The sequence below is a fragment of the Podarcis pityusensis genome, assembly GCF_964106645.2.
Source record: "Podarcis pityusensis genome assembly, chromosome: 7".
Classification (NCBI taxonomy): domain Eukaryota; kingdom Metazoa; phylum Chordata; class Lepidosauria; order Squamata; family Lacertidae; genus Podarcis; species Podarcis pityusensis.
This window is the reverse complement of record NC_138031.1, coordinates 79490964-79518962: the sequence shown is the minus strand read 5'-3', so window position 1 is coordinate 79518962 and position 27999 is coordinate 79490964. Positions and strand designations below refer to the sequence as shown.

The window sequence follows — 27999 nt, the reverse complement described above, 5'->3', positions numbered from 1 at the left end:
GGAGATTGTTAGCTGCTTTGAGACTCCTTGGGGTATGATAAAGCAGGATATCAAATCCCAACTCTTCTTCTTCTTCTTCTTCATACAGGTAGGTAACAGCCCTTTGCCATTCTACCACCATTCCACTTCAATTTTTTGGCAAGGAACAATTTCTACATAACAATTTGCCAGTGGAAAAGTGACATGTTGGATCCAAATTTAGCTGTCCACAGATGAAAGAGTTCTCTCTATTCATGGAAGGCCTTTGACCTCATGGAGGAACTCACTGGAAGAAGGAAGGAAATTTATGCTGGTCTCTCCTCCTTCTGTAGCCTCCAGTACTGCCACTGACAATTCCCCCCCAAAACATGGCAACTGACTGGAACAGTGAGGGAGGGTGTACATGGGGAGGTGGGAATCAGAAACCATCACCCAACGCCCCACTCCCAAGCTGAGTGGATACCTGCTCATGGAATGTTCCTGCTGGTGGAAGCAGAGTTGGATTAACTCTGGATCAGCAAAATAAGCACATGCTTAGGGCATCAAAGGAAGGGAGGTACTACAGAGATTTCCCATTGCTGGATTGACCGTATGGTGCAGCTGAACAAAAATAAACATTATTTATACAACTACAGTCGTACCTTGGTTCGCAAACGCCTTGCGAGTCTAACATTTTGGCTCCCAAACGCCGCAAACCCGGAAGTGACTGTTCTGGTTTGTGAACGTTCTTTGGAACCCAAATGTCCGACGGGGCTTCCAGGGCTTCCGATTGAGTGCAGGAAGCTCCTGCAGCCAATCAGAAGCCGCACCTTGGTTTTTGAACATTTTCGGAAGTCGAACGGACTTCCGTAAGGGATTCTGTTCAAGAATCAAGGTACGACTGTATAGAAAAATAAACATTATTTTCCATCTGTAGGTCTCATTTCATTTTGAAAAATAAAAGTGTATGTTATGGTTTATTATTGTTTATATTTTGAATTAGATATATATGAGGGCACCAAAATCTTTAAAGTGCTTGGGGCCTCTAAAAATCTTAATTTGGCTCTGGGTGAAAGTGAAGCCTGGATCTAATATAGTATCTTTAAAATAGCTGTTTATAACAGATCAGATTTCAAGAGCAACCATCATATGTTTTTCAAGTAAAACTTCATTCACAAAGGGTAAAGGATTTGGAATACCAAATGCCACTATCTCTTTTGTAGGATTTTTAAGCAACTAGCTTAGTTAATACTTTTCCTCTTCTCATACTTCCATATGGAAAATTGTTAGAGAAATATTGTTAGAGGATGTTACACATGGAAAAACCAATTAAAAATATTTTTAAGAAATACTTTTCCTCTTCCCCATTAACAAATTTGTTTTTTCTGCAATCTGCAAGTGCATGTTGTGAAACTAGTTTCGTACTAACTGCATTATCATTATTAAAATTAGGACGTATCAGGGGGGCAGTGAGGATAACAAATGCATGCGGCAGTGAGATTCTATGGGGAGTTCAGATACCCAAAGAAGATATTCTTGTCATTAGGAGATACAGAGCCTCAGATGCACCAGGCTCATTATAACCTTTGATTCTGGCTCTCTGTTGAGAGGTTTTACTGGAAAGAGAAATGGGAGAAAAACACAGATACATCCTTATAAAGCTTAAATGGATAGAACTGAACAATTGAAATGTCAGATCTTTAGTTTTTAATGCTTAAATTGTCTACCCCTAACTCTTTATCTCTGTATCTGATGACAGTTGTCCGATTCCCGAAAAAAATGTGATGAAAGATTCACACCTGACACCACCAGATATGGATAACAAACAGATTAAGTGAGCAAAAACACCGTGGGCCAAATGGGGAGGTTTTATCACAACATATCATGAGGTGTCTTACAGAAACTACAGATAGGTAGATAACACAATCATACAATCACAGAATCATAGAACTGTGGTGTTCAAAGGAACCCCAAGTGCCATCTAGTCCAACCCCTTGCAATGCAGGAATGCAATGCAATGCACTATCCCCCTTATTCTCAGAGGGAAACAGTTGGGGCAGGACTACTTTCCAGTGGATTGGGCTCATTTTGGTTTCCACTAACACCAGGTTCTGCCCCAATAGCCTGAAGGGATTTGTAGGACTTGGTAAAATCAATTAACAGGTGTTGCTCTGTACAACAATTTTAGGGATTGCATTGCTATAGTGTGAGGAAAAACTACCTCACAGACACCTTTTCCCTCTCTCGTGTGTGTGTGTGTGAGAGAGAGAGAGAGAAAGAGAGAGAGAGAGAGAGAGAGAGAGAGAGAGAGAGAGAGAGAAAGAGAAGGGTGAATTGGACAGCATGAACCTAATTGCTATCCTATATGTGGTAGAGATTGAGAGCAACAATAATGGCACAACGTACATCCCATCCATAGTATCTGACTTGTCTCTGACACCACTGGCAATCTCAACAGTTAGACATCTTTCAAATTGGATAGAGGTGTTCAGGCACATTTTCTGGGTAAAATTTCCCAGATACAATTGTGGAATCCACACCCACAAAATCTTAGCTTTTGAGCATAAGCTTTGTTTGAGGCTTATATCTGATTTGCTAGAGAAATAGTGGGCATAAGAGAAATACAGTGGTACCTCTACGTACGTTCATCTCCAGTTACGTATCCTTTGGGATACGTATGTGGCAAACCCAGAAGTATTTTTCTGGGTTTTGCCGCACGTGCATGCGCAGAAGCGGTCCCTCCAGTTGCGGAAACCTCAGGATCCGACCAGAGCTCTGGAACGGATCCCATCTGCAACCGGAAGTACCACTGTACAGTACATATCTGCCAGGTGGGCAGCAGGATGAGGCGCACACAGGGGAGAGATCCAGCCTTTTATGGTACTTGGACTTATGGCAATACATGTTGCCAAAAGGCGTAAGTGCAATAAATGGGCATATATTGAACCATGCCACTCATTTAAGTCCTTGGGGTTTCATTTTTGTGAAAATACCCTATTGCATACCCATTTGGAGGCAATTAAAACTTAAATCTGCTTGTTCACTGGGAGTTATAAGACACTTTATTATACTAAAGATCACCTCATCTATTAGAATCAATGTGTTTTTTTTATCTTGCTAAAACGTATATTGCTTGTTATTTGGTGCAGCAAGCACAGTTCTGGTAAAGACAACTTAGATATAATCCAAAATAAGGCCTTGTTTGCTGCTTGGAGTCCTACAAAGTACACTTGGTGCAGTACTTTAACTGAAGTGTTTTTTTGTCCAAAAGAACACATTCATAAACTTCAGTTGTGCACTGGGGGAAAACTTCTCACTAATGTCAGTCCAACACTTAGCAAAACTGCCCCCCCCGACCCGCAAGCTAAACAGAGTGTTGTAGTAGTTTGATTAATTATATTATTAAATTATTCATATTATTCATGTAATGTCACCTCAGGATATGCCTGACCATAAGAAATTTGACGTAACCTTTGCTGAAGATGCCAAATGGACTCTGAATAATTCCAACCCTCAGTTAGCAATGTTAAAATTAAATCTGACCATGAAAGGGTTGCTTATCTGCAGGAATGATTCCCACCCCGCCCTGTAGATATGCAGTTACTCAGCTCAGATTTCAAATAAAGCCCAAAGAATATCTAACCAGCAAATTTATTAATAGGACGACAAGTGAGATTCTTTGTGTGTTGGATTATAGGCCAGATCACATATATTACGCACGGTATTCTTTATTGCCCCTTATGCAATACATCTAGGGATAGATTCCAGTATGAATTCCAGAAAGACTCTCCTCCCTGGAAGAGAGGGGAGGGGTTGTGGGTGGGAGCCCGAGCACCGCCCCTAGCAGGGGGCATTAGCCCCCTGCCTCCTCCTCTCACCTGGCTGGCGCCCACGCCCCCTTGGCAGGCATCCAACCAGGTGCCTTCGAGGGGGCGTGTTCAGCAGCCTTTTGCAGCGGTGCCAGCCTCTCCTCGGCCTCATTCTTCTCCGTCCTCTCGTCGTGAGTCACCCACCCTCCACTCCCTTTTAGCTCAGGGTCTTTGTTCTTTGGCCTTGCTATGGACCTTAGGTTGGTCGCCCTGGTTGTCTAGGGGGCCTGGTAGGAATTTTTCCATTTGGCATTAGGCTTTTTGGTTTTTTCGCCTACCTCGTAGCAATCGTCACAACTTTTTGTGGTATTGGTGGGTAGGTTAGGCATTGGAATAATGTGTTGTGGTGTGTCGAAGGGCTGGGTGTGGCCATCGCCTATGCCTTCAATTTTTGGGTATTCCGTTAAAGGAATCTTGCGGTCGTGTACTCTGTCCGATGCCTGCTTGGCGGGAGGCCATGGCACGACCCCCGGTGACATCAGGGGAGAGCCTATAGTTGGATTAGCATCAACAGGCTCCACCTACTGGTGAATAAACCCCCTTGTTTTAGGCATCCAATGCCTAAGCCAATACCTTTTCACCGCTGTAATCAATAAAGTTGTGGCCTTTTCTTGCCCATTAACCTTATATCACGTGTCCTTGTGTATTTATTTCACATCGCGGGGGTCGGGTCCTCGAACCACAATTTTTAAGACAGTATTTGACTCAGATGATTTCAAAATTAGATGGTTTCTGGCTGATGCAAATAAATTTGTTACACTGGGGTAACTATATACATGCTAGCAACCAAAAAGAAAAAAAATAGTTATAGGTGCAATCAGACCTATAATGGTGTTTTGGTGTCAGGTAAAAATGTGACTTTCACTCAAACATTGCTAAAAAAGGGGGATGCTTCCTGCTTGGCTGACGTTGAACACTGTTACCATTTGCAAGTGCATCTACAGCATGAGTTTCTTTCTCTTCCATCTAATAAAACAGGACATGCTGAATACAAGTTTCTGGCGCAAGACTAGCTATATTGCCAATATTTAAACTCCACAAATCCACCCCTGTCCCTGCTTTTCACATCACAATAACGGCTGCTTTCTTATTAACTTCCAGCTTTTTCTCCTTTACACTGTAGGTCATAGTACCACAGACTGTACTGCAACAAAATTATATTCCATTTTATTGAGACAAATTGTAACACCTTTTTACTCACAGTGAGGTCATTCTTTCCTTATAAGTAACCAAAACAAAAACAAACAAACAAACCAGAAACAGAATTCTATTTTCCTCCACACAGTCTAATTCATTGTTTCAAACTAAAATACATAAATGAAATATAGGTTACTATTTTCAAAATGTCTACCAGAGTTAAGCCACCCCCCCCCCATTGAGCAAAAACAGAGTAGCTAGCATAAAACATTCATTTCCAAGTCCATTCTTCATCAGTGTATATACGTATTGCTGTAAGGCCAAACACACAAGCCAATAATTAATATGTTATATCAAAAAATACCCCAAAAGCTACTATAGCCATAATATAATCACCTGAGATAATAAAGCACATGAATAGTTACTGCTTACCAATCTTAGGATAATACAAGCCTCATTGGGGGGAAAAAACTTTCCTGATGCCCTGATCTTAATGCCAAATCCTACTGTATCTCAGTTATACTAGCACACAAAGTTAATTGCCTGTACCTGAAATATACCTTAAAGGTATACTGTTGCCGTTCATACTAAGCATGTTGCTAAATATTGCTTTGCCAATATGCAAATACCAATGGAGGGAGTTTCTCTTAAACAGGATATTAGCAAAGCAAATTACGATGTATTGATCTTATGAGACAAAATTTAAAAAGAACAACTCAGGTGAAGGTGTGAATTTAGACCTGAAGGGATAATTGTCTTTAAACGGTAGATGTAAAAAGCTTCCCTTTGCAGCAATCTATGAACAATATCTATAGGGGCATGTGGTGATGACGTAACTACTTCGATAACACTAAATCTGAGATCAGTGTCTTTATGTCCAATGTTTAAAAAATGCTCTACTAAGACAGCCTCTCTGTTCCCCTGTCTAATTCTGGATCTATGTTCGTTAATCCTAATTTTCACAGCTCCAGTTGTTTCTCTCCTATATATTTCTTTTTGCAGGGACAACAGATGAGGTATATAACCCCTGCACTAGAACAATCGGAAAAATGTTGAATGTAATAATAATAATAATAATAATAATAATAATAAATTTTATTTATATCCCGCCCTCCCCAGCCGAAGCCAGGCTCAGGGCGGCTAACAACAATAAAACAGTACAAAAGTACAGCACAAACAACACTCTAAAATCATGTATTGCTTAAAATCTACTTCTGGACAATCAATTTTGTTTGAATAGCCAAGGGACACTGTTTTCAGCACCAAAAGGGGGCAAGGGCAAAATGGGGCAGACCGAACCGGATGGGACTTTCCCACACAATGGCTGGGAACAAAACTCCCACGTAAACAGGATTTCCCCCGTATACTAATACTGTAAACCACACAGAGAAATTGTTCATGCACCTGATCTGCTAAAAAAGAAAACCAATGAAAAGGAAATACTATCTAGTAAAGTTTATATTGGTATATTTTAATACCAATTGGCACTAAATACCAATAAAAATAGTGTTTTATTGTCCACTGAAATCAATGGACTTTATAATTGCTTTTTAAAAATTAAAGTACGTCTTTGCCTGGAACAAAAAAAGGAAAAAAGAAACCCTACTCGTAGGAGTAGTCATACTTTTTTAACCTCTACACCCAGTCCCATATAACCAAAAGATTACCCAGTAACTTGGGAATTTATGATTACAACAGACTGCTGTGGACATTTCATAAATATACAGGTGGTACTGAATTATGCATACATATCCAACACTGAACTGAGCAGAAGTTAATTCCCCCCCCCTGAAAAAACCACCCACGCTTGTGTTATCATTTTGTTATCTTACAAAGTTGTCCTCTGAAATATGGAATTGGTGTTAACACAGTACTTTGATCATGTAAAGCAACCAAGTATTAAATTTTCTCACTTAATACCAAGACTTACAACTCTCAACTCTTATCAGTCTTGTCCCTTTAGCTCTAGGCACCATCTTTCTGTGTCAGCTATGATTTCATTTAAACAAAGATATTGCTTATGGAACTCCAATATGCTTTTCTTGAGCTCTAGACAGAATTAAATGAGAACTGAGCTAGTAAACAGACTCAACACACAGCATAATATGGCAGGAATGAAATTGTGGGTAAACAGGACAGGAAAAAAGAAAAAAAACATAAGTAGCAAGCAGAGGTATCACCTTTTAAAAACCTTGTGAGGAACCAATGATGCGCAGAACATGTCATATCACCGTCCGCAGATTAGGAGATTGCATATCTCACCATGGAGGGAGATGCAAAAACTCCACTTTCGAAATTTAAAAATTAGAACAGACCATGGTAGTTACTTGCACTTCCCCTTCCAATTTGCAAGGAGGAAAGTCCAACACCATTCCCAGTTATCACTTGATAACTTGAAGAAGACATTAAATTGATAACCCTCTCATGCAATTACCCAACAATGTTATCCAAGGGCCTTCTCGGTAGTGGTGCCCGCCCTGTGGCACGCCCTCCCACCAGATGTCAAAGAGAAAAATAACTACCTGACATTTAGAAGACATCTAAAGGCAGCCCTGTTTAGGGAAGCTTTTAATGTTTAATAGGTTATTGTATTTTAGTGTTTTGTTGGAAGCCACCCAGAGTGGCTGGGGGAACCCAGCCAGATGGGTGGGGTATAAATAAATTATTATTATTATTATTATTATTATTATTATTATTATTATCCAAGAGGGGGTATCACTTATGTTGCATGAGTGAAATGTCCTCTAAGAGTTTATTCTGAAGGTCTAACTTGAGGCCTCTTGCGTTCCGTCTACATGTGAGGGAAAAGCCAGATTAAAGGAAAAACCACTTCTTTTCTCCAGAAGATCGTTTCATCGGTTAAGGGTGTGATCTGAACATCCTCCTTGGGGTTCTTTAATCTGAGAGTCAAGGTTTCAAATCCTGGCTCAGCCATACACTAAAAAGCAGAGACACTAGGAAAATCACAACATCTCAGCCTCATATTGCCAGTTAAGAAAGGGAGAGATGGTTGATCTGCCTGGCATGTTTGTTCCTAGGCAGAATATGTACAGGGTTTTACCAGCCAGTCAGCTGAAATACTCTTTCCCACCCCCTTGGCCCTAGTTTCCAGGGTTGTTGGGTGGTGGTGACGGCGGCTGTTTTTGGTCTCAGTTGGTTAGTATTTCATGCCCATGCTCAGTCCTCATTGGGCTGTTTCCTCCCTATTTCTGTGTACAGTGGTACCTCTGGTTGCGAACAGGATCTGCGTGCACAGGTCACAATTCGCCGCTTCTGTGCATGACGTCATTTTGAGCATCTGCGCATGTGCGAGCGGCAAAACCCAGAAGTAACCCGTTCCGTTACTACTGGGTCGCTGCAGGACGCAACCTGAAAAGATTTAACCCAAAGCATCTTTAACCTGAGGTATGACTGTACTTAGGGACGCGGGTGGCACTGTGGGTTAAACCACAGAGCCTAGGGCTTGCTGATCAGAAGGTTGGCGGTTTGAATCCCCACAACGGGGTGAGCTCCCGTTGCTCAGTCCCTGCTCCTGCCAACCTACCAGTTCGAAAGCACGTCAAAGTGCAAGTAGATAAATAGGTACCACTCCGGCGGGAAGGTAAACGGCGTTTCCGTGCACTGCTCTGGTTCGCCAGAAGCGGCTTTGTCATGCTGGCCACATGACCCGGAAGCTGTCTGTGGACAAACGCCGGCTCCCTCGGCCTATAGAGTGAGATGAGCGCCACAAACCCAGAGTCGGTCACGACTTGACCTAATGGTCAGGGGTCCCTTTACCTTTACCTATGACTGTACAGTACTTGGAGAATAATGTCCTATACTGTATGCTAGTAGTGAACCCAAAGCTTAACAACAGCAGCCAATCCATTTGGTAAATCTTCTGAGGTATTAATATTTTATTTTGAGACTTTTTTTAACGAAAGCAGTTTACCTTTTAATAATATGTTTCTATCATTGCTTATTTTTCTCACAGACTGAGGTGTGGATATAGCAACTGTGCTCAGGACGTCTGTACTATTCTGGCTCACACACCGTAAAAGGAATTGCTGCCAATGTTCCATCCCCATGACTGGCAACTTACACTTGCAGGGAACGAGACTACTTACTAGAGCTGCTAAGCTAGGTAAATAATGCACCCACCTGAGAGATTCGTCAGTCAGCATCTTTACCGTATTTTTCGCTCTATAGGACGCACTTTTTTCCCTTCAAAAATGAAGGGAAAATGTGTGTGCGTCCTATGGAGCGAAGACGCCATAGCCCCGCGACCCTCTCCCGGCTGGAGAGGTGACGCGTGGCTATGGCAGGAGCCTCTACAGCCCCGCGTCACCTCTCCAGCCGGGAGAGCGCGCACGGGGCTAAAGCAGCCCCCCGCGACCCTCTCCCGGCTGGAGAGGTGACGGGCGGCTATTGAGGCTCTTGCCATAGCCGCCCGTCACCTCTCCAGCCGGGAGAGCGCGCGCGGGGCTAAAGCAGCCCCCCCGTGACCCTCTCCCGGCTGGAGAGGTGACGCGCCATAGCCGCCCGTCACCTCTCCAGCCGGGAGAGTGCGCGGGGCTAAAGAAGCACCCCACGACCCTCTCCCGGCTGGAGAGGTGACGCACGGCTATTGAGGCTCTTGCCATAGCCGCCCGTCACCTCTCCAGCCGGGAGAGTGCGCGCGGGGCTAAAGCAGCCCCCGTGACCCTCTCCCGGCTGGAGAGGTGACGCGCCATAGCCGCCCATCACCTCTCCAGCCGGGAGAGCGCGCGCGGGGCTAAAGCAGCCCCCCGTGACCCTCTCCCGGCTGGAGAGGTGACGGGCGGCTATTGAGGCTCTTGCCATAGCCGCCCGTCACCTCTCCAGCCGGGAGAGCGCGCGCGGGGCTAAAGCAGCCCCCCGCGACCCTCTCCCAGCTGGAGAGGTGACGTGCCATAGCCGCCCGTCACCTCTCCAGCCGGGAGAGCACACGCGGGGCTAAAGCAGCCCCCCGCGACCCTCTCCCGGCTGGAGAGGTGACGCGCCATAGCCGCCCGTCACCTCTCCAGCCGGGAGAGCGCGCGCGGGGCTAAAGCAGCCCCCCGCGACCCTCTCCCGGCTGGAGAGGTGACGGGCGGCTATTGAGGCTCTTGCCATAGCCGCCCGTCACCTCTCCAGCCGGGAGAGCGCGCGCGGGGCTAAAGCAGCCCCCCGCGACCCTCTCCCGGCTGGAGAGGTGACGCGCCATAGCCGCCCGTCACCTCTCCAGCCGGGAGAGCGCGCGCGGGGCTAAAGCAGCCCCCCGTGACCCTCTCCCGGCTGGAGAGCTGACGGGCGGCTATTGAGGCTCTTGCCATAGCCGCCCGTCACCTCTCCAGCCGGGAGAGCGCGCGCGGGGCTAAAGCAGCCCCCCGCGACCCTCTCCCGGCTGGAGAGGTGATGGGCGGCTATTGAGGCTCTTGCCATAGCCGCCCGTCACCTCTCCAGCCGGGAGAGCGCGCGCGAGGCTAAAGCAGCCCCCCGCGACCCTCTCCCAGCTGGAGAGGTGACGTGCCATAGCCGCCCGTCACCTCTCCAGCCGGGAGAGCACACGCGGGGCTAAAGCAGCCCCCCGCGACCCTCTCCCGGCTGGAGAGGTGACGGGCGGCTATTGAGGCTCTTGCCATAGCCGCCCGTCACCTCTCCAGCCGGGAGAGCGCGCGCGGGGCTAAAGCAGCCCCCCCCGTGACCCTCTCCCGGCTGGAGAGGTGACGCGCCATAGCCGCCCGTCACCTCTCCAGCCGGGAGAGCGCGCGCGGGGCTAAAGCAGCCCCCCGTGACCCTCTCCCGGCTGGAGAGGTGACGCGCCATAGCCGCCCGTCACCTCTCCAGCCGGGAGAGCGCGCGCGGGGCTAAAGCAGCCCCCCGTGACCCTCTCCCGGCTGGAGAGGTGACGCGCCATAGCCGCCCGTCACCTCTCCAGCCGGGAGAGCGCGCGCGGGGCTAAAGCAGCCCCCCGTGACCCTCTCCCGGCTGGAGAGGTGATGCGCGGCTATTGAGGCTCCTGCCATAGCCGTGCGTCACCTCTCCAGCCGGGAGAGCGTGCGGGGCTAAAGAAGCCATAGCCCAGCGACCCTCTCCCGGCTGGAGAGGTGACGCACGGCTATGGCAGGAGCCTCTCCGCTGCGCCTTTCCGCTGCTCCCTGAACTGCTCTTTGGGGCTGGTGGTGGGCTTCCCCCCGCCAGCCCCAAAGAGCAGGTCGAAAGGAACCTGAAGCCTGGAGAGCGAGGGGGGTCAGTGCACACCGACCCCTCTCGCTCTCCAGGCTTCCAAGGTAGCCGCCTGAACGCACCTTAAACGGCACCTTGTTTTAGAGCGGGAAAACAAGAGGGGGAAAGTTCTCCCCCTCTCTGCACAGCGCCTCCTGCCACTTCGCTGAAGGGGCGCTGGGCAGAGAGGGGGAGATTTTTTTTTCTTGTTCTCCCCCCTCTAAAACAAAGTGCGTCCTATTGTCCGGTGCGTCCTATGGTGCGAAAAATACGGTACTCTACCTGAGACAAGTAACCCAATTTAAGTCCTGGTTTCCCCCCCAAAAAACTGTTACCACGCTGACTTAAATCAATAAGGCTTCTCTGTGTTTAATGTTTTCCTTTCAAAAATATCAGCTAAGTGTAAAGCCAACTAGATTCCATATCTATAGGCTCCATCATCATTTTATGGGAGAATGGAGACCCCTCTCTCAGGCAGTTTATATCCTTTGAACTCATATGTTTTACAGCCCGATCTCTTTAATGGAGAATACATTCTGAATTATTTTGAAGTAGCATTCCTGACTGAATAGCATTTGAAAGAACTGGTTTTATAGGTCACATAAATTGCAGAAGAATTGACCTGATCTTCAGTTTTTCTGCAATCAATCTGAGATACCATTTTTCGGAGCTTAACTAGTCACCGAGAGTGATATCGAGTGGTAAGCATTCAATAGTTGTTGATTTTAATTCTCTTAACATGGGGAAGATAATATTTATTAAGAACCTGGTGTTCATAACTGTGTAATAGGACAAAGGGAGCAAACAGCCTTCTATAAACATGTTGTTTTTCACCTGAGAGGTGCATGAGTGATTCATTATCAGCAGTTTTCCTAACTAGTTATCTGTGCGTTCATAACTGAAAGTCCAAGAATTCAAGTTAATCCTTTTCCCTGAAAGCTCATATGGACCATTAAGCACACAGAATATGGTATAAAACGTTGCTCTTTATCATGTAACTATTAGCTATTTAAACCACGTTTGCAAGATTTGATTTACGGGGGCGGGGGGGGGGGGCTACAGAAAAGCCACTCACCTTTGGAATGGTGTTTTTGAATTTCTATACAGTGGTACCTCAGGTTAAGAACTTAATTTGTTCTGGAGGTCCGTTCTTAACTGAAACTGTTCTTAACCTGAAGCACCACTTTAGCTAATGGGGCCTCCTGCTGCTGCCACGCCGCAGGAGCACGATTTCTGTTCTCATCCTGAAGCAAAGTTCTTAACCTGAGTTAATATTTCTGGGTTAGCGGAGTCTGTAACCTGAAGCGTATGTAACCCGAGGTACCACTGTATTGCCACAGTAAATGTGGCTTCAGAAAAAAACAGATACCTAGTTAAAATTATTATGGATTGTTTATAACCTATGCTGCTGGGACAATGGAAGTATTTGCATAAAGTGGATTTCCAACCACACCAATGACAGAAGTGGCTACAATGTATCTAGATAACGACCTTTTTCTATGTAAATCCAGAAGTGCTCACTTCCAAAACAGCAACAAATATTTTACCCTCCCATAACTTTTCCAAAGTAAACGGCATTTATTGACATAAAAGAGGATCCTTCAGGCATGCAAAAGAGATTTCTTGCATCCCTTCCCACATGTTCCTTCCATTGTTGTTTGAGAATGTTCCTAAAGCTGTCCAGCTTTCAGAATTAAATTACCAGACAGCAAAAGCTGCTGTTATATCAGAATGAGAGAGCTGAAATTCTGGCTCAGCATGCAGTTCTTTAGATCAAGACCGGCATTACTGCCTCCTAAAATGCACTTTTTGCAAGGCGATGAACAGTAAATTCACAATTAAGATTATGTCTGGAGTCGGACTTCCGGGGTGGCGCCATCGGTAATGGCGGATTCCCTCTGATCCGGAGGGACTGGCTCCACGGAAAACGGGTCTTTCCTGCTACGGCGAAGCGGGGGCCCTTTGAAAAATCACAGGCGGATGAAGCCTGTGACCATGGGACTCGGCGGGCACCTTTCGCGCCCCCCCAACTCGTAAAGAAACCCAGTCACGGGCTCCGGAGCGAAGAGGGGCAAGTGGCACGGTGCTGAGAGTCAACTGCTTCTTCCGTGGAGCGAAGCTGCACAGCCGTTGCTGGAGAGCGCTGCCTTTTTCCTGGGACAATTTGGCTATTAAAATAACTACCCGTGAGTAGCTTAATTTCGGACAATTGGACTTTAAACAACGACCTGTGAGTAGAAAGGAAAATTGGACTAAGAAATTCTTTTCAATTTGGCACTGAAACGGGAAGGTCTAAACAGGAAGTCAGCCTTCCGTTTCTTGTAGATAGATTAAAGCAAAGACATGGTAAACTAGAGTTCAGAAAATCGTTTGTAAAGGATTAACTTTCGTCATCTAAAATTGTTGAACCCCACTCGGAAGCAGGAGAAGAGGGGGGATTTTTTCCTGACTGTTTAAACCTGCAGAAGAGAGTGTAAAGAAAAGTAATTTTCCACCGTCTTGATCCTGGGAGCGGGGTGTCAAGACTGACGTTTTTGGGAAGCTCATTGACTATAGACAAACGTCTTTGACAGACAGTTAAAAGAAGAGAAACATAGTGATTCCATTGTTCTCCTTTGCATTTTAAAGGAACAAATATTGACAAAATATCTGAAAAAGGAAACTTTGTTGTTAGATCTGCCTTTAAAAGAAAAGAAAAAAAAGAAAAGATGGATACAAATAGAAGTTCTTCCCCTAGAGGGAGCCTGTGAAACTGTTACTAAATCCGAACCGGGGAGCTCTGCAGCTGCAACAGATTAAGATCGTGGGAATAGACTTCTGACCTTCATAACAATGTATTCAGAAGCTCTGGTGCGTGCTTTCTGTAAAACAAGTGCCCTATTGGAACAGTTACATGAGAAGACGGACTTGATTACTGTTGCGATCAGAAATTTTGGACAGGTTGTGGGTAATTATATAGAATCCACCCAGGAATCAACTCAGGAGTGTGCTCTGACAGATCAGAGGAGGGAAGAGGATGTTGCTGGACCTCGGGTGGCAGAGATGGAGGGAGTTGTGGCCCAGCAGGAACATGAGTTGTTGGATTTGACAAATGAACTAAGAAAAAGCCAGATTTGGAGAGATACAGTTTTGCTTGGTTTGGAAATGGGGGTTGGATAGACCCCCCTATGCAGGGATGTTTTGACTCTTCAAGTCTGGCGATGGGCCGTGAGATGTTTGGGGATGTGGTGGTTCTTAATTCTGGAGGGACTTTGAAATATGTTTTTAAATACCACATGGAGTTTAGTGTGGAATATGGAAAAGGGGCTGATTTGTCGAGAAGGGACAAAAATATTGTCAAGCTGGAGTTTCCACGAGTAAAAGGAGCAGGAGACAAAGTAAAGTACAGGTATAAATATGAAGAAGAGCTGCGGAAGGGACATGGAAGAGACTTAAGGGCCTCGGACATAAGATTACCAGGTTAATGAGCTAGATTGATGGGATAGAAAGGACTGACAAAACCCGGGACCAGGAGGAAGAGACGTTGGATGAAGATTGGAAGAAAGTTTAAAAAAAAATTATTAGGATTGTTTTATAAAATTGATGAATGTTAGAAAAATGTTGGAACGAAATTATTTGACTTTAGCAGAAATGTTAAAAGAATTATGTAAGAATATGTTATGGTTATGAGAAATTGGTATAAATAAGATCTAAGTTTTAAGTTTTAGGGTCTTTTATAGTAAGATAAGGTTAAAATAGATTAAGGTAATTTAAGGACAGAATACTATGAAAAAGGGAAAGGATTTGCTGTGATAATTAACAACTAGAATACAAAAAAAGGGAGGAGTGAGGAGGTCGATGAAATAAGGTAATGACAGTTAAGGATTTGGGAATATTGGATTTGTTTTTAAATTTTTGTGGTTTATCTTTGCTTTTTGATTGTGTTGTGTTATGTGTTTTGTTGTTATGTTTTGATTTTGATCTTTATTAATTCGTATTGTTTAATTGTGGATTGTTTTTCTTTTGTGTTTTTTTACTTCTTTTTCTCTTTGTCTTTTCTGTAACTTTAAAATTCTTAATAAATATCTTTTTTTAAAAAAAAAAAAAAGATTATGTCTGGAGTCATGAGACAGATTTGGGAACCAATATAATATAAAGCAAGAACAATTTTTTTAAAAATAATAATATTAAAAGTCATGTAGAAAAGGCTACTGTCTTATTTAAATGAATATTTTACAGAAAAAGTATGTTAAATATCATATTTATAACATTATTATTATTATTATTATTATTATTATTTATTATGTGCTTTAAAACATTCTTAAAAAGTTGTAAAGTGAAGTCACTTTAAGCAGACTCAGCATACTTCTCCCCTGATATTAGAATAACATAACAGACAAAACAATTTCTGACCATATTGCTATTCAGTTATGCCGTTTGTTTGTTTGTTTGTTTGTTGAATGGATCAGAGTGGTAAGATCTTCAAGCTTGCAGCAAATAACTCAGAATATTTATGTTGGACTAGAACAAAGAAGTCAAGTTGGTTCAAAGAAGACTAAGTATCTTGGAAAGTAGACAAGATTGTTTGCAGAATAATTATTTGACTTATTTTCCTTGTGAATTAAAGGCAGCTATAGCAAACTGAAACATACGTTAGACATTCATCTTCTGCTGTAGTTACGAAAGAATTGTGAGCCCAAATACAGGTTTAGTTATTTAAAATTTCTAGCCTGTCCTATCATGAAGGCTTCAATATGCCAAATACAACTAAATACTCCAAATTAGCAACGAGGCAAAGTAAAATAAAGCAGCTATTTTATCAACAGCTGATACAGTACACACAGGTTCTGCTTTCCGAACACAATGTATTCCCAGGAAATTGTTCGTTAGCCAAGCGTTTGCATAAGGAGCTGATGATTTCCATTACCGTATTTTTTGCTCTATAAGACGCACCAGACCACAAGACGCACCTAGTTTTTGGAGGAGGAAAACAAGAAAAAAAATATCCTGAATCTCAGAAGCCAGAACAGCAAGAGGGATCGCTGCGCAGTGAAAGAAGCAATCCCTCTTGCTGTTCTGGCTTCTGGGATAGCTGCGCAGCCTGCATTCACTCCATAAGACGCACACACATTTCCCCTTACTTTTTAGGAGGGAAAAAGTGAGTCTTATAGAGCAAAAAATACGGTATTTCCTATGGGAACATTTCTAATCTGTGATTTCTCTTATCTCTTTCCCTCCTTCATGGTTTCTGCCCAAAATGGCTGCCACTGATCAGCAAAACTCAAATAAGTAAGGCAGTGGACAAATTCTGGCTGTTTGGATATTTGAATCAGCCAATTGTGTGGTGAGGTTCAGGTATGATTCTTTGTTTTCAGATAACTGAAATTTCAGACAACAAGCATTCTACTAGTGGGACGTGGGTGTAGTTATAATTCTTACTAGAACAAGAAGTACAAAAGCTTCTACAAAATTCAGAGAATTCCTAAATCAAAGTGCACCCAAAAATTTAAGAGTGAGATATCATGAATTGTTCATGGTCACGCAGTACACATTTAATTATAAATGGTATTATAAAGCATAACATCATTTGCTGCTAGACACATGTACTCATAATAAACCGGTGAACTGATAAACCAGTCTTCTTTGCTAAAAATTAACAAAATGTTCTACCCTGCATTATATGGCCTTTCCTTTTTTAAAAACAAAGCAAAAACAAAACCCTACTTTCTAATACTGCAATGAGAGGAAAAACAAGTATCATTTATTTTTGTGAATCCTCTCACTTATTGAGAAGGCCATTTTTACAAACTGGTTAATTATTTGAAAAATTCAGGTTAAACACTACCTGAGTTGAATTTACTGGTACCAGCAAGTGTTCGATTATAACCTTTTTAGTGGTACTATTTACAGGATTATAAAACACTACTAACAATGGCTTGACTAGCACATTGTGCACAAATGAATAGCTATGCTAACAAGCCAACCATATAATATACTGAAAAGGGCCATACCATCACAACAGCAACTGCATCAAGTAGTTTACAAAGACGGTTGTAAATACATTTTTAAAACTCAGTGCATTTCATCTCAGGCTACCCTTTATCAGCGAAAGCATCACTAATTTTGTGTCAGCGATGAAGAAATTAGAATAAATTCTAAACGATTATATGACTTAGCAGTTTGGCTCTCCATCAAGGTAGAGACCAGAATAGTATCTGTCTACAAAATAAATAAATAAAAACTATTGGACAACACTGATTGTTGGAATGGTGATTTGATATGGCAAGCAATTCTTATGTGGAATCTTTTTGACTTCAAGGGCTTTAAAATTATTTGGAATTTAAATTATGAACCAAAAATTCAGATATATAATTAGCCAAGTTTAGAGTCCAAGATGGTGCGTACGCTTTCCTCTTGTGCATAATTTCTCCCCATTTCAAATCTAGTTTGGAGAAGTCAATTTATGTTTCAGTCATAATACTCAACATCCAGGTAGATACTTGTATGGTAGAATGCTGTTTTCCTGGGGAAAATAAAATTCTTACAGATAGGAAAGTAATATCCCATAGAGGGGGAAAAGCTACAATAAATCTGCTTTTCCCAATATTAAGCTTGCTATGTGCATACTTTTGAAATTAGAGAGAGAGAGAGAGAGAGAGAGAGAGAGAGAGAGAAAGAGAGAAAGAGCGCGCGCGGGGGGGGATATCCATTCATATGAGCTTTCTCCTCACAAACCCAACAAATTTTGAATGCATCAAAATGCACCAAAATTACATTTGGCCATAACCAGTCCAAGAGAAAATGAGAAGCTGACTTTAATCAGATTGGTTGAAGTGAATTTATGGATGTACTTAGGTGGCTTGGTGATAATTGCATATAATTGCCCAGCAAGAGTAGGGCAGAGAAATCTGCAAAAGAAAGGGAAAGATGCATGTGATCCTGCAACTTTCTACTACTCCCTAAACTCTGGTTACTATATATGCATGCATGAAGCTAAAATGAGGGGTCCAGGGCAGTGGTCACCAATTTTTTTTGGGGGGGGGGCTAGGGGTACATTGGGAACTTTGAGAAGCTGCTGAGGGCACCAGCCAGAAAACAGTTGCCCCTGGGTTTGCAGCCTAACGCAAAATGGCTGCTGCCTCCAAAAGAACAGAAAAAGAAATGAGATAGAAATGTCAAATGGATCAGATATGGAACAATCTAGTCATTTCGTGTTTGTGTGTGTGTGTAGTTTGAAAAATCTTCTTTTTTCCCCAGAGACTGTTAAGCCTTGCTTGTTACCTTGTCTGGTGATGGCGTGCTGCTGTTGATTAGCTAAAAACACCAACAGATACCTGAATCCAATAAGCTGAATCCAAGAACAATTCTGAATTGCTATAGCCAGCCATAAACATGCATAGTCAAAGATAAAAATTAATTCATGATGGCTGGCAAGTTGTTATTATCGTCACCATCTTCATCTTCATGGAATAGAAATATAAGGAAAATACACTGAAAAATACAAAGAAAGCCTTACCAAAGTAGTAGTTGAACACTACTGGCCCAGGCTCATGTAGGCTGAATGCCATCTATCAGCTTCTTAAAATCAGGAGCATATTGAGGAGATGATATTAATAATGTTTCTCTCTTTGCACTGAACTCTGCCCACCCCAGGCAACTTGAGAACAACCTCTGCTGTGTACCAGCCCTGTGATCTTCAGATAAAGGGTGGTATATATATATATACACCGTAGTTTTCGCACCATAGGACGCACCGGACAATAGGATGCACCTCGTTTTAGAGGGGGGAGAACAAGAAAAAAAAATCTCCCCCTCTCTGCCCAGCGCCCCTTCAGCGAAGCGGCAGGAGGCGCTGCGCAGAGAGGGGGAGAACTTTCCCCCTCTTGTTTTCTCGCTCTAAAACAAGGTGCTGTTTAAGGTGCGTTCAGGCGGCTACCTTGGAAGCCTGGAGAGTGAGAGAGGTCAGTGTGCACCGACCCCTCTCGCTCTCCAGGCTTCAGGTTCCTTTCAACCTGCTCTTTGGGGCTGGAGGGGGGAAGCCCACCACCAGCCCCAAAGAGCAGGTCAGGGAGCAGCGGAAAGGCGCAGCGGAGAGGCTGCTGCCATAGCCACGCATCACCTCTCCAGCTGGAAGAGGGTCGTGGGGCTATGGCTTCTTTAGCCCCGCGCGCGCTCTCCCAGCTGGAGAGGTGACGCGCAGCTATAGAGGCTCCTTCCATAGCCACGCGTCACCTCTCCAGCTGGGAAAGGGTAGCGGGGCTATGGCGTCTTCGCTCCATAGGATGCACACACATTTCCCCTTCATTTTTGAAGGGGAAAAAGTGTGTCCTATAGAGCGAAAAATACAGTATATAAAAAAGTAAGATAATAATGATGCCACTGAAATGGCGCCGCAACCCCCATGACAAAAAGCAACATGGGAACAATCAAGGAAAAGATGGTAGCAACACTGACGATGATGCCTCTGTACTGCCCCTCATCGACAGATTGGGAATAAGCAAGCAAAAGTGAGCATTATCACCACCAAAATAATTATGATGCCTCTGAATTTGCCCCTCCCCTCCCCTTGGCAACAACTTCGGAGCAATCGCCGCTGTCCGGCACCCAACAGAAACAATAAAAGGTTGCAATCTCCTCTTTCTCACACACCCATAAACAACTGAAGCCTCCCTCAGGCGGCTCCTACTCCATGTGCAAAACAAATGCAACAGCAACAGGAGGATTCCCGTGTTTTTCAAGCAGTTAGTCGCCTGCCAACTGTTCAATGTGTCCAGCAGGCATGTGAGTGGTTTCTGCGCTTCTTCCCCTCTCACAACACACACATTTTTAAAAAGCTTCTTAAGTAGCTGCCTGCCAACTGCTCCATGTGGCAGGCAGGCAGCGAAACAGAAACAAACAGAGAAGCAAATGGGGAGGCGGAAACGGCAGCTCTTTAGGACCCTGGGGATTCCTACTGCCTAGTGAACAACTCATGTATCAATCACGGCTCTGACTTTACTCATTGGCTAAATACACCGATGGGTGGGAGCAGCCAGGGTGGATCGCTCAACAGAAATTGCTTAGAAGGGAACCTACATATTTTGCTTCATATCTGGTACCACAGAGCCAGCCAGTCAGTAAATCGCACAGTCCAAAGATGGAATTGACTCTTTATTAGCGAAGCACAATCTTCACAGACAAGACAGTGTTTCATGTTTCATGAGCACAGCAGTTCATGCCCTGTAGGTCTTACTCCAGGAAACCAAAGGTCCCTACCTCCCCAGAGCCGCCTATATCTCCTCCTCTCCAGGGCTTCTTCTAAGCAATCGGAGACTGTGCCGACATGCAGCCTGTCTTTGCTCCTCTCTTTTCATGCCTCTTCTGGTTCTGGGAGAGTAGGGCAGAGGAGAGCTTGCAGCAGGAGGAGGTTACCCATGGTTCATCACCAGCTTGATTAATCTTTGCCTCTTGGTGTCCCTCATCCCACTCGCCTGCTTCAGCTTCTGATTCTTGACCCTTTCTGCCACAGGCTCTCCCAAGGCACTAAGTCCTGTTAACCCTTCAGCTTCTGACACCTCCTCTTCTCAGTCTTCTCCCTCTTCTCTCTGTGGCCACTCACTGATGTTCTATCACCACTGCATGGGCTCTGAGCCTTTTCCCCTTGATTGTTCCCCAGCTGGTTCCTCCCACCATTCCTTTGTGTCTAACCAGTCCAAGACAATTAGATAATTGGTTTGTTTTTTTTTTATATAAAAAAGATGAAAATGAAAGCCCTGCCTGAGGGCATCATTGAAAGCCCGTGGGTACTGGGTTGATGACTCCCAGTTAGGAATTAACAAATTCTACTACTTTCAGTTGGTGCCCTGGAAATATATGAATATGTTTATATCCTAGCCAGATATCACACTAAAAATTGAGTTATAGTAGAATACAAACTCCTGTCTCTATCATCTGTCCTTGTTCAACAGCATGTAATATTAATCTGTTCTTCAGTTTGACAGGTCTAAGCAATCACTGATTTTTTTCTCTTTGAATAAGAAACAGTTTTATTATATCACTGTCTTATTGAATTACTCAGTCAAGACAACTAATTATGTATATCTTAACATACATTACAAATCAGACTAGAAGCAAGAAGGCAGAGATGCTTCAGGGTTGTTTTTTGTTTGGTAAATTTCAGTATTCCCTTTAAAAAAAACTAAACCAAACCCACACACCATTTTAAAAAAATCATCTAAAATCTCAAACAAATTCATAATTGAGGCTGAACTGCAAGAACTGAGAGTTCTTAGTAAATGAGATTAATTCGACCTTCATGTGGCTGTGTTGAAATTAATGAAGTCATTAGTTTTGTTACAATCAAAGTACATCCCCAAACAAGGTGACATACGCTATCCTAGTGCAATCAGTACGAGGAAAAGAAACAATCTAGTCGTAAAATATTTCAGAGATGCTGCTACAAAAGTGTACCTGATAAGTGACTTGCAAAAAACTATTTATTTCAATCAGAACTGAAAATCAGAGACCACATCTAAATGCATGTTTAGCAAGCTCTAAAACCTTTTTGGGTAAACAATTATGTTGGGTTGATGTTACGTCATTCATGACCCCACTGCTTACCTGTATAGCCTGTTAACCTAGTGCCAAGGTGGCACTCAGTTTGAGAAAGGCCTCACTGACTGTTCCAGGATAGAATCAACAAACCAAATAAACTCACAGTCCCCCATCTAAGAATCAATTTGCTGAAATTTGCAGCACTTGATCTTGGATGGATGGGCAACTAGATTTTCTTGCAGATAGGCCCTCAGTAAAGTTTAGCCTATGTGAGGTTTTTAGAAGAAAAGCAGTTCTTTATTTGATTTGTGCATCACTTTCCACAAACAAAGAAGTCCAGGAACAAAAGTAGACACTACTTTGTATCTGTGGTGTGGGAGGACTTTAAACATTTGACCCCACCAAGGTCCCAATGTAAAGACTACACCTAAATATCACAGGATGAAAGTGTCCACAGTCCAGCTTGGCTCACTCTTCTGTAGCTGCTGTTTATTACAAAAATAACCAAATAAATTATCACAGAAGCATTTACGGTATGATCAGTATGAAGTTTAGCGTGGCCCTGAGTAGCACTATTATGTCCACGTACTAGATGGTATTTGGTTACCACCTCCTCAGTGCCACAAGTTGCAGTCCATCGTAAAATGTGCTTTAGATTGCAGATTCACAAATCCATTCCCCTTTCTCTTTCCATTTCCTTTTCTTTAGGCAATCCAGCTCAGATAGGTTTTTGTCAATTTTGGCCTTGTAAATGGCTCAATGGCTCACAAGCCATCCTTTCCATAGGAGGTCCTTCTTGTACGTGACAGACTTGGGAGATATTCATCAAGTAGAATTTCCATATACAAATACATTGTATGCAACGGAATTTGTTTCCTCCTCAATCCCAGATTGTCCTCCCTTTTATCCAGACTTATACTATCTGTGTTTTACCACTGTGAAGTGCCATGCCATTTATACTACTGAATAAATAAAGAAATACTGCCAACCATTCCAGAAGCTTTTTTAAAAAAAACATTTTTTGTATCACATATTTTAAAATTTAACATGATGAATGATACTGGACCCTGGAATACAACATACACAGCGTGAAAAGCACAAATGTTGTAATAATTTGCAAGCATACACAAATGAATTCTTTAAAAAAAAAATCAGTGCTCCATATAGTGCCAAATGATTATGCCCTTTGAAGAAAAAAGTTCTTCAATTACCAAATCCTGCATATATTTATATCCACAGTTTTAAACCTCTAGGGTTTACAAACCAAAACTTTAAAACAAACCAGAATACTTGTTGACATTACAACAGTCCTACATAAATTGCAGGACATTATTACTAAAGCTTCTGCAAACAAGTGAAAATTGTACTGCTTAAACAAGGCTTCTGGTCGTAGCTTGGCAGAGCTTACATTGTCTAATGCTTTTTTCCCTTTCTGTTTGTATAAAATTAGAAAGAAAAGATCAGGTGTTTCAGCACCCAACCCCTAATACTCCAGAGCTGCCACCCCAGATAAGTTCCTGATCTTAAGAAATAAAAATAAAAATAAAAATTGGTGTGTGCATGCAAGGAGTTACTGTGATGAAAGGGAGCCTGAAAAGCTTCACTGTGTGCAACGTATACAACCCTTTGGGTCTTAGCATTATTTTTAAAGTATTTTTACCGTGCTTTGAACTACTTGAGGAAGGAGTATATCAGTACAGTCGGGTCAATTAATATGTAGTAAAAAAAGTAGGCCTACATGCGTACGTCAATTGGGATGTGATGCACTGTGCAAGTGGGATCCTATTGCAACCTGACCTCTTAAAAATGTGTTAGAAATGAATCAATCATTCAAGTACATACACATTTGAATGCGTATTTGAAATCTTATTGGAGGCAACCTTCATCCAGGTAAAAGGGTTCATGAAAGATCTGGAGAGGAACAGAATTGTGGAAGTTAGCAGGAAAAAAACAAATACACTGGTTCAATCAGTCATTAAGAGAAGAATGTGCACTTCTAATATAGGAGTTGCAATTAAAATTAGTTGTAACAAGTGTTGTCATATTTTAAACAAATAAGGCAGTTGAGCTTCTTTGCATCGTTTTAACTTATTGGGGCAAAAATACATATACAGTATATGGTTTCAAATGAGTCCTCCACATTTAAGACACTATTCACCTTTCCATTTTTGCAGTGGCTATGAATTTAACTGTACAGGTACTAGAAGCAAACCTGTCATAAGCAGAAATAAAGGTAACATTTGTGATGATTTTATCAATGTGGTTTGTTCAGTGTCAGACCATTGTTTGGACAGTAAGGTTGACAGAAAGAAGATAATGTTCAAAAGTACAACATATATAGAAAAGAAGTCTTCTGTCCAGTTTTAATAGCTGCAACTAGACACTTAATATTGAGTAAAAACCTGAACACAACAAACTGAATGCACCAGTCCTTTGATGGAGGAGAAGTCACTTTAGGTAACCCTCTAAATTGACAGAACAGAACAAAGCTCTAGACTGCGATCCCAAGGTCTAAACGAAGTCTAATGTGTGGAGTCCAGCAAGCATAGCTTGCCCTTTCCGTGCAATGTTGGATATAATCCACCACCACCACATGTGTGTGTGTACATGCGTGCGCACACGTGTGCACAGACATATCCAATAATATGCACACAGAACTACCTTAGATGCTGCAGTGATTAAACAAACTCCTGCATGTATTGGAGGTCAATGTGCACACATGTCCAAGAAGCCTATAGATCAGTCTGCTGTAATCTGCTTTCCTAGCATGATCAAAGCTCTTCCGTATCCAAGGGATATAAAAATACCTCACTAAATGTCAAACAACAGGTAACGGAAAAGAGACAAGGTGGATATTCAGACAACCAACAAGGTCAAATAAGAAATAATTCTGCACATTTCCTTTTTTATATAAAGGAAAGCCAATAAATCCCACCGAACATTTTTTATATCAACCAAACGTGAGATCTCAAAATCCACTTGGTACTGTACAGCGTACCATAATTCATGGTTATGTGAAAATGATACCAGATGAGGCCCATCTTGACTGAAACCCACATTCTGCAGTTTAGGGGTCAGGTCTCCTGCAAATGTCGAGCAAGCCTCATTTTTCTTGGGGTTGTTTAGATTCAATGATCACATTCAATTTTAATTGATTGCATTTTTTTTTAAAATTAGAAAGTTCCATAAAACACTTTATGGTCCCTTTCCCACCACAAACCTTTCTTCACATGGCAGGATAACCTAGTATCACTTAGAAATAAAACACTTTTATACCAAATAGTGTCCTGGCTCTGACTGCAAGGGTAAAACTACACATTTTATGTAGTTCCACATTATTTTTAGGAACTGTTTTTTTTTAATACAGCCTCTAAACTGTTTTATCCCTTGGCAGCAAAAAATGTATGGGTACAGGAATATTAACTTTATCCTGCTGCTGTGGGGTGTGTGAGGAAGGGCATGTGTGGGGTGGTACAAAAATCCTTTAAATGCACTTTCATGATACAAAATTTCCCAGGATATGTGACTGATAGCTGAGAGATTTGGATGTGGTTAGGGACAGAATGACGATTCCCTGCGTTAGTCACTACTACAGAGCTACTAAACTGAATCTCAATGTTTATTTTCCAAAACAAGTCAATATATAACCAAGCATACATACGGTAATCACACATTTCTCTCAAATTACTCAAGAAATGAAAGGGAATATGTCACTTTGATTTTAAATATTCTGCATTGAAGGTATTTTCCCTTTAACCCACTGTTCTTGACTCAAAAAAAGAACCACTTCATGGTCTGGAAAACTACATAGCATATAATGGCACTGGGATAAATTATCTGGCACCATCAGAAGGATGGACTTTTAATGACTCCAGTGGCTCTCAGCTGAAATCTTGATAACTCTGCACTGCTCTCTCTTGCGTATCAGATAACTTCAGGATTCGCCATGACTTCGAAAGAACCGAGTCCCTTTCTCACATTACTCTTCCACTCACAGCCAATCTGCATATATCAACCCACTAAAATTTAAATCATCCGACTTGTGTAAATTGAATTTGGCTCGGGAACCACTGAAAAGCGGCCAGCTCCTTTTTTGTCTGTTTCAGGTTGCTGAAAGGTAATGTGGCCTTTCCTACAAAGGATTGGGTTTTTTGTTTGTTTTGCATTGCCATTTATGCTTGAATACCTTAAGCTTCCTGTGCCAATTTATGCTTGGAAAGCGCCACACACAGTGTTTTGAAGTTTCACACCAGTTTCTCTTAGTTCTAATTACTAGTAAGTGGCTCAGAAAGATGCACAGAATATCAGCAATTTCATCAATGTATTTTCCATGGAGAAGTTTTTTTGGTGTGTGTGTGTGTGTGTGTTTTTAAATACAACAACGGGGAAAACAGTACCTCAGAAATTTTCCATTAGCATGTGCTCTCTCACCGATACATGTAAATCAGAATTGTGCATTTTCTTTGGTTAATGGATGACAGGTTTACTACACTCAATCATTACTAATGGATTAAAAATGAGGAAATGGAATCAAAACTTCATTTAACACTGCAAACGTCTGTGCCTAATCCTGCCTAAGTTTGAGAATATGTGACTACACCATAAATCACTATCTCGTTCATGTAAAGTGATACACCTTCTTCAGAATGCTATAGTGCGCAAGAAAAAGGGAGAAAGGATGCCGATTACACAGAATGCCCCTGCCCCTGCTTTTGCCCATCATTATAGAGGACAATGAAATAGTTGACTTGTCAGCATTGTCTACAACTTCACTATTGATCTCCTCCCCAGGCAGATCTCCACAGTTAATTTGATGGATTCCTGACATTCCTTCTCCAGAGCATAGCTGGTTTTGGAGTCTGGCTACCTGCCATTGTTCTGACTGCCAAAACCACAGTGTGTTAATGAGGCTGCTGATTTGCTAGGCTGTGACAGGGCTCTCAGAAAGGGAGGCTTTTTGGTGGAAAACCAGGACAGTCACCCACAGGGAGGATGTTGTTGTAGCCACCCAAGGCTGTTCATGGATTCCACTATTTTCCTGCTTCCACTCTTTCCTCTTCTAGAGCAATCCACTGAATGCAAGAAATGTGAATACCCAGGAAAAAATTGCAAAGGTCTGCATGTACAAAAAAAGGGGAGAGGGAAAAAAGAAAACATTCTTATATGGAATATTTTATAATGGAATGGACAGTGAAAATGTGTTTATTCTGATACTAACCAGTAGCATTAGTGGTGCAACTCCATCTTTCAAAATGGCTTCTAAAAACTTTTCCAAAAGTGTTTGCCTCCTGCCTTTCCCCAAATGGTGCTGAAGACAGATAACAATAATAAAACAAGAACAAACACGATTAAAAAAAAATGAAAGTGAAGCTAGTTAAAAAGCAATGGTCTCTGCCTGCTGGTAGGTCGTTAGAGATAGGGTAAGCTGGCAATCCTTTGGCAAGGAGTTTCGGAGAATGAGATCAGCCACTGAGACGTTTTCTGAAGTTCCTGCCAAATGCACTTCAGATGTTGGCGTAACAGAAAGAAGAGACTCTTCAGTGGATTGGAAAACCTGGGCCAACCTGTGGTCTTTCAGATGCTGGCCCCAAGTCATGTAGGGTTTTGTATATCCTAACCATCTTTCGGGTATGCCTAGGCATATAGAAGAAGCTACAGTACAGAATTACAGGGTGCAAAACGGTGCAAGTATTTACCATCGTTAATAGAGATGCAGAGGAGCCTGGCACTCTAAACCACAAGATGATTTTAAAAGCTGAGTCTTCTGTCTCCTGAATGGTGCCAGTGAGCAATGGTGAGCCTAAAAAGGGTGAACTGCTCTTATCATGCAAAAGCAGCAAGGACTTTCTTCCCCAGGCAAGATGAATAATCAGACTTTTCTGTGCCGTGGTCCATATTTAACCTGGTCATCCCAACATTTCATTAGGGCTTTTAATCTATATCAGAACTCCAGTTTCAGCTCCTTAGCTGCTTAAGAGACAATTGCCTCTTTGGCCCCATAATGAACTTGCCTGCCCTAACATGATAGAAGGTGTTAAGAAAATGTATAGGAAAGTCGTTCCCAAGAGAAAATGGTCTTGTGCAAGGCGGGTGGCTGAAACATCCTCTCTCATATTAGGGAACGTTTCCACCTTCATTTCTCCCATTTGGATCCAACCATTCTGTGTAGTACCACCTTAAGGTGAGGTGCCAGAAAATCCCCGCCCTCCCTCCCCAAAATCTGCTTCCATTGGATACCGGTCTCTTACTCCTGGGAGCTGAATGGTCAAACTATTTCCGCCTTAGTTCCACCTTCTCAAAGTGGCAAAGCTAGCAAACT

At 42.7% G+C, this 27999-nt stretch overlaps 1 protein-coding gene across 6 annotated transcripts in view; it reads right to left on the bottom strand.

The window, feature by feature from the left end:
* LOC308481901 (catenin delta-2) overlaps positions 1-27999 on the bottom strand; it is a 221982-nt gene that overhangs the window by 158829 nt on the left and 35154 nt on the right. For 3 of the 6 annotated variants that reach the window (XM_081014726.1, XM_081014729.1, XM_081014727.1), the window contains exon 3: positions 23523-23591. The exons of the other annotated variants lie outside the window; for them this stretch is intronic. In XM_081014726.1, the coding sequence (XP_080870852.1) occupies positions 23523-23591 (69 nt within the window). The remainder of the gene's footprint in view (positions 1-23522; positions 23592-27999) is intronic. 6 annotated transcript variants of the gene reach the window in all.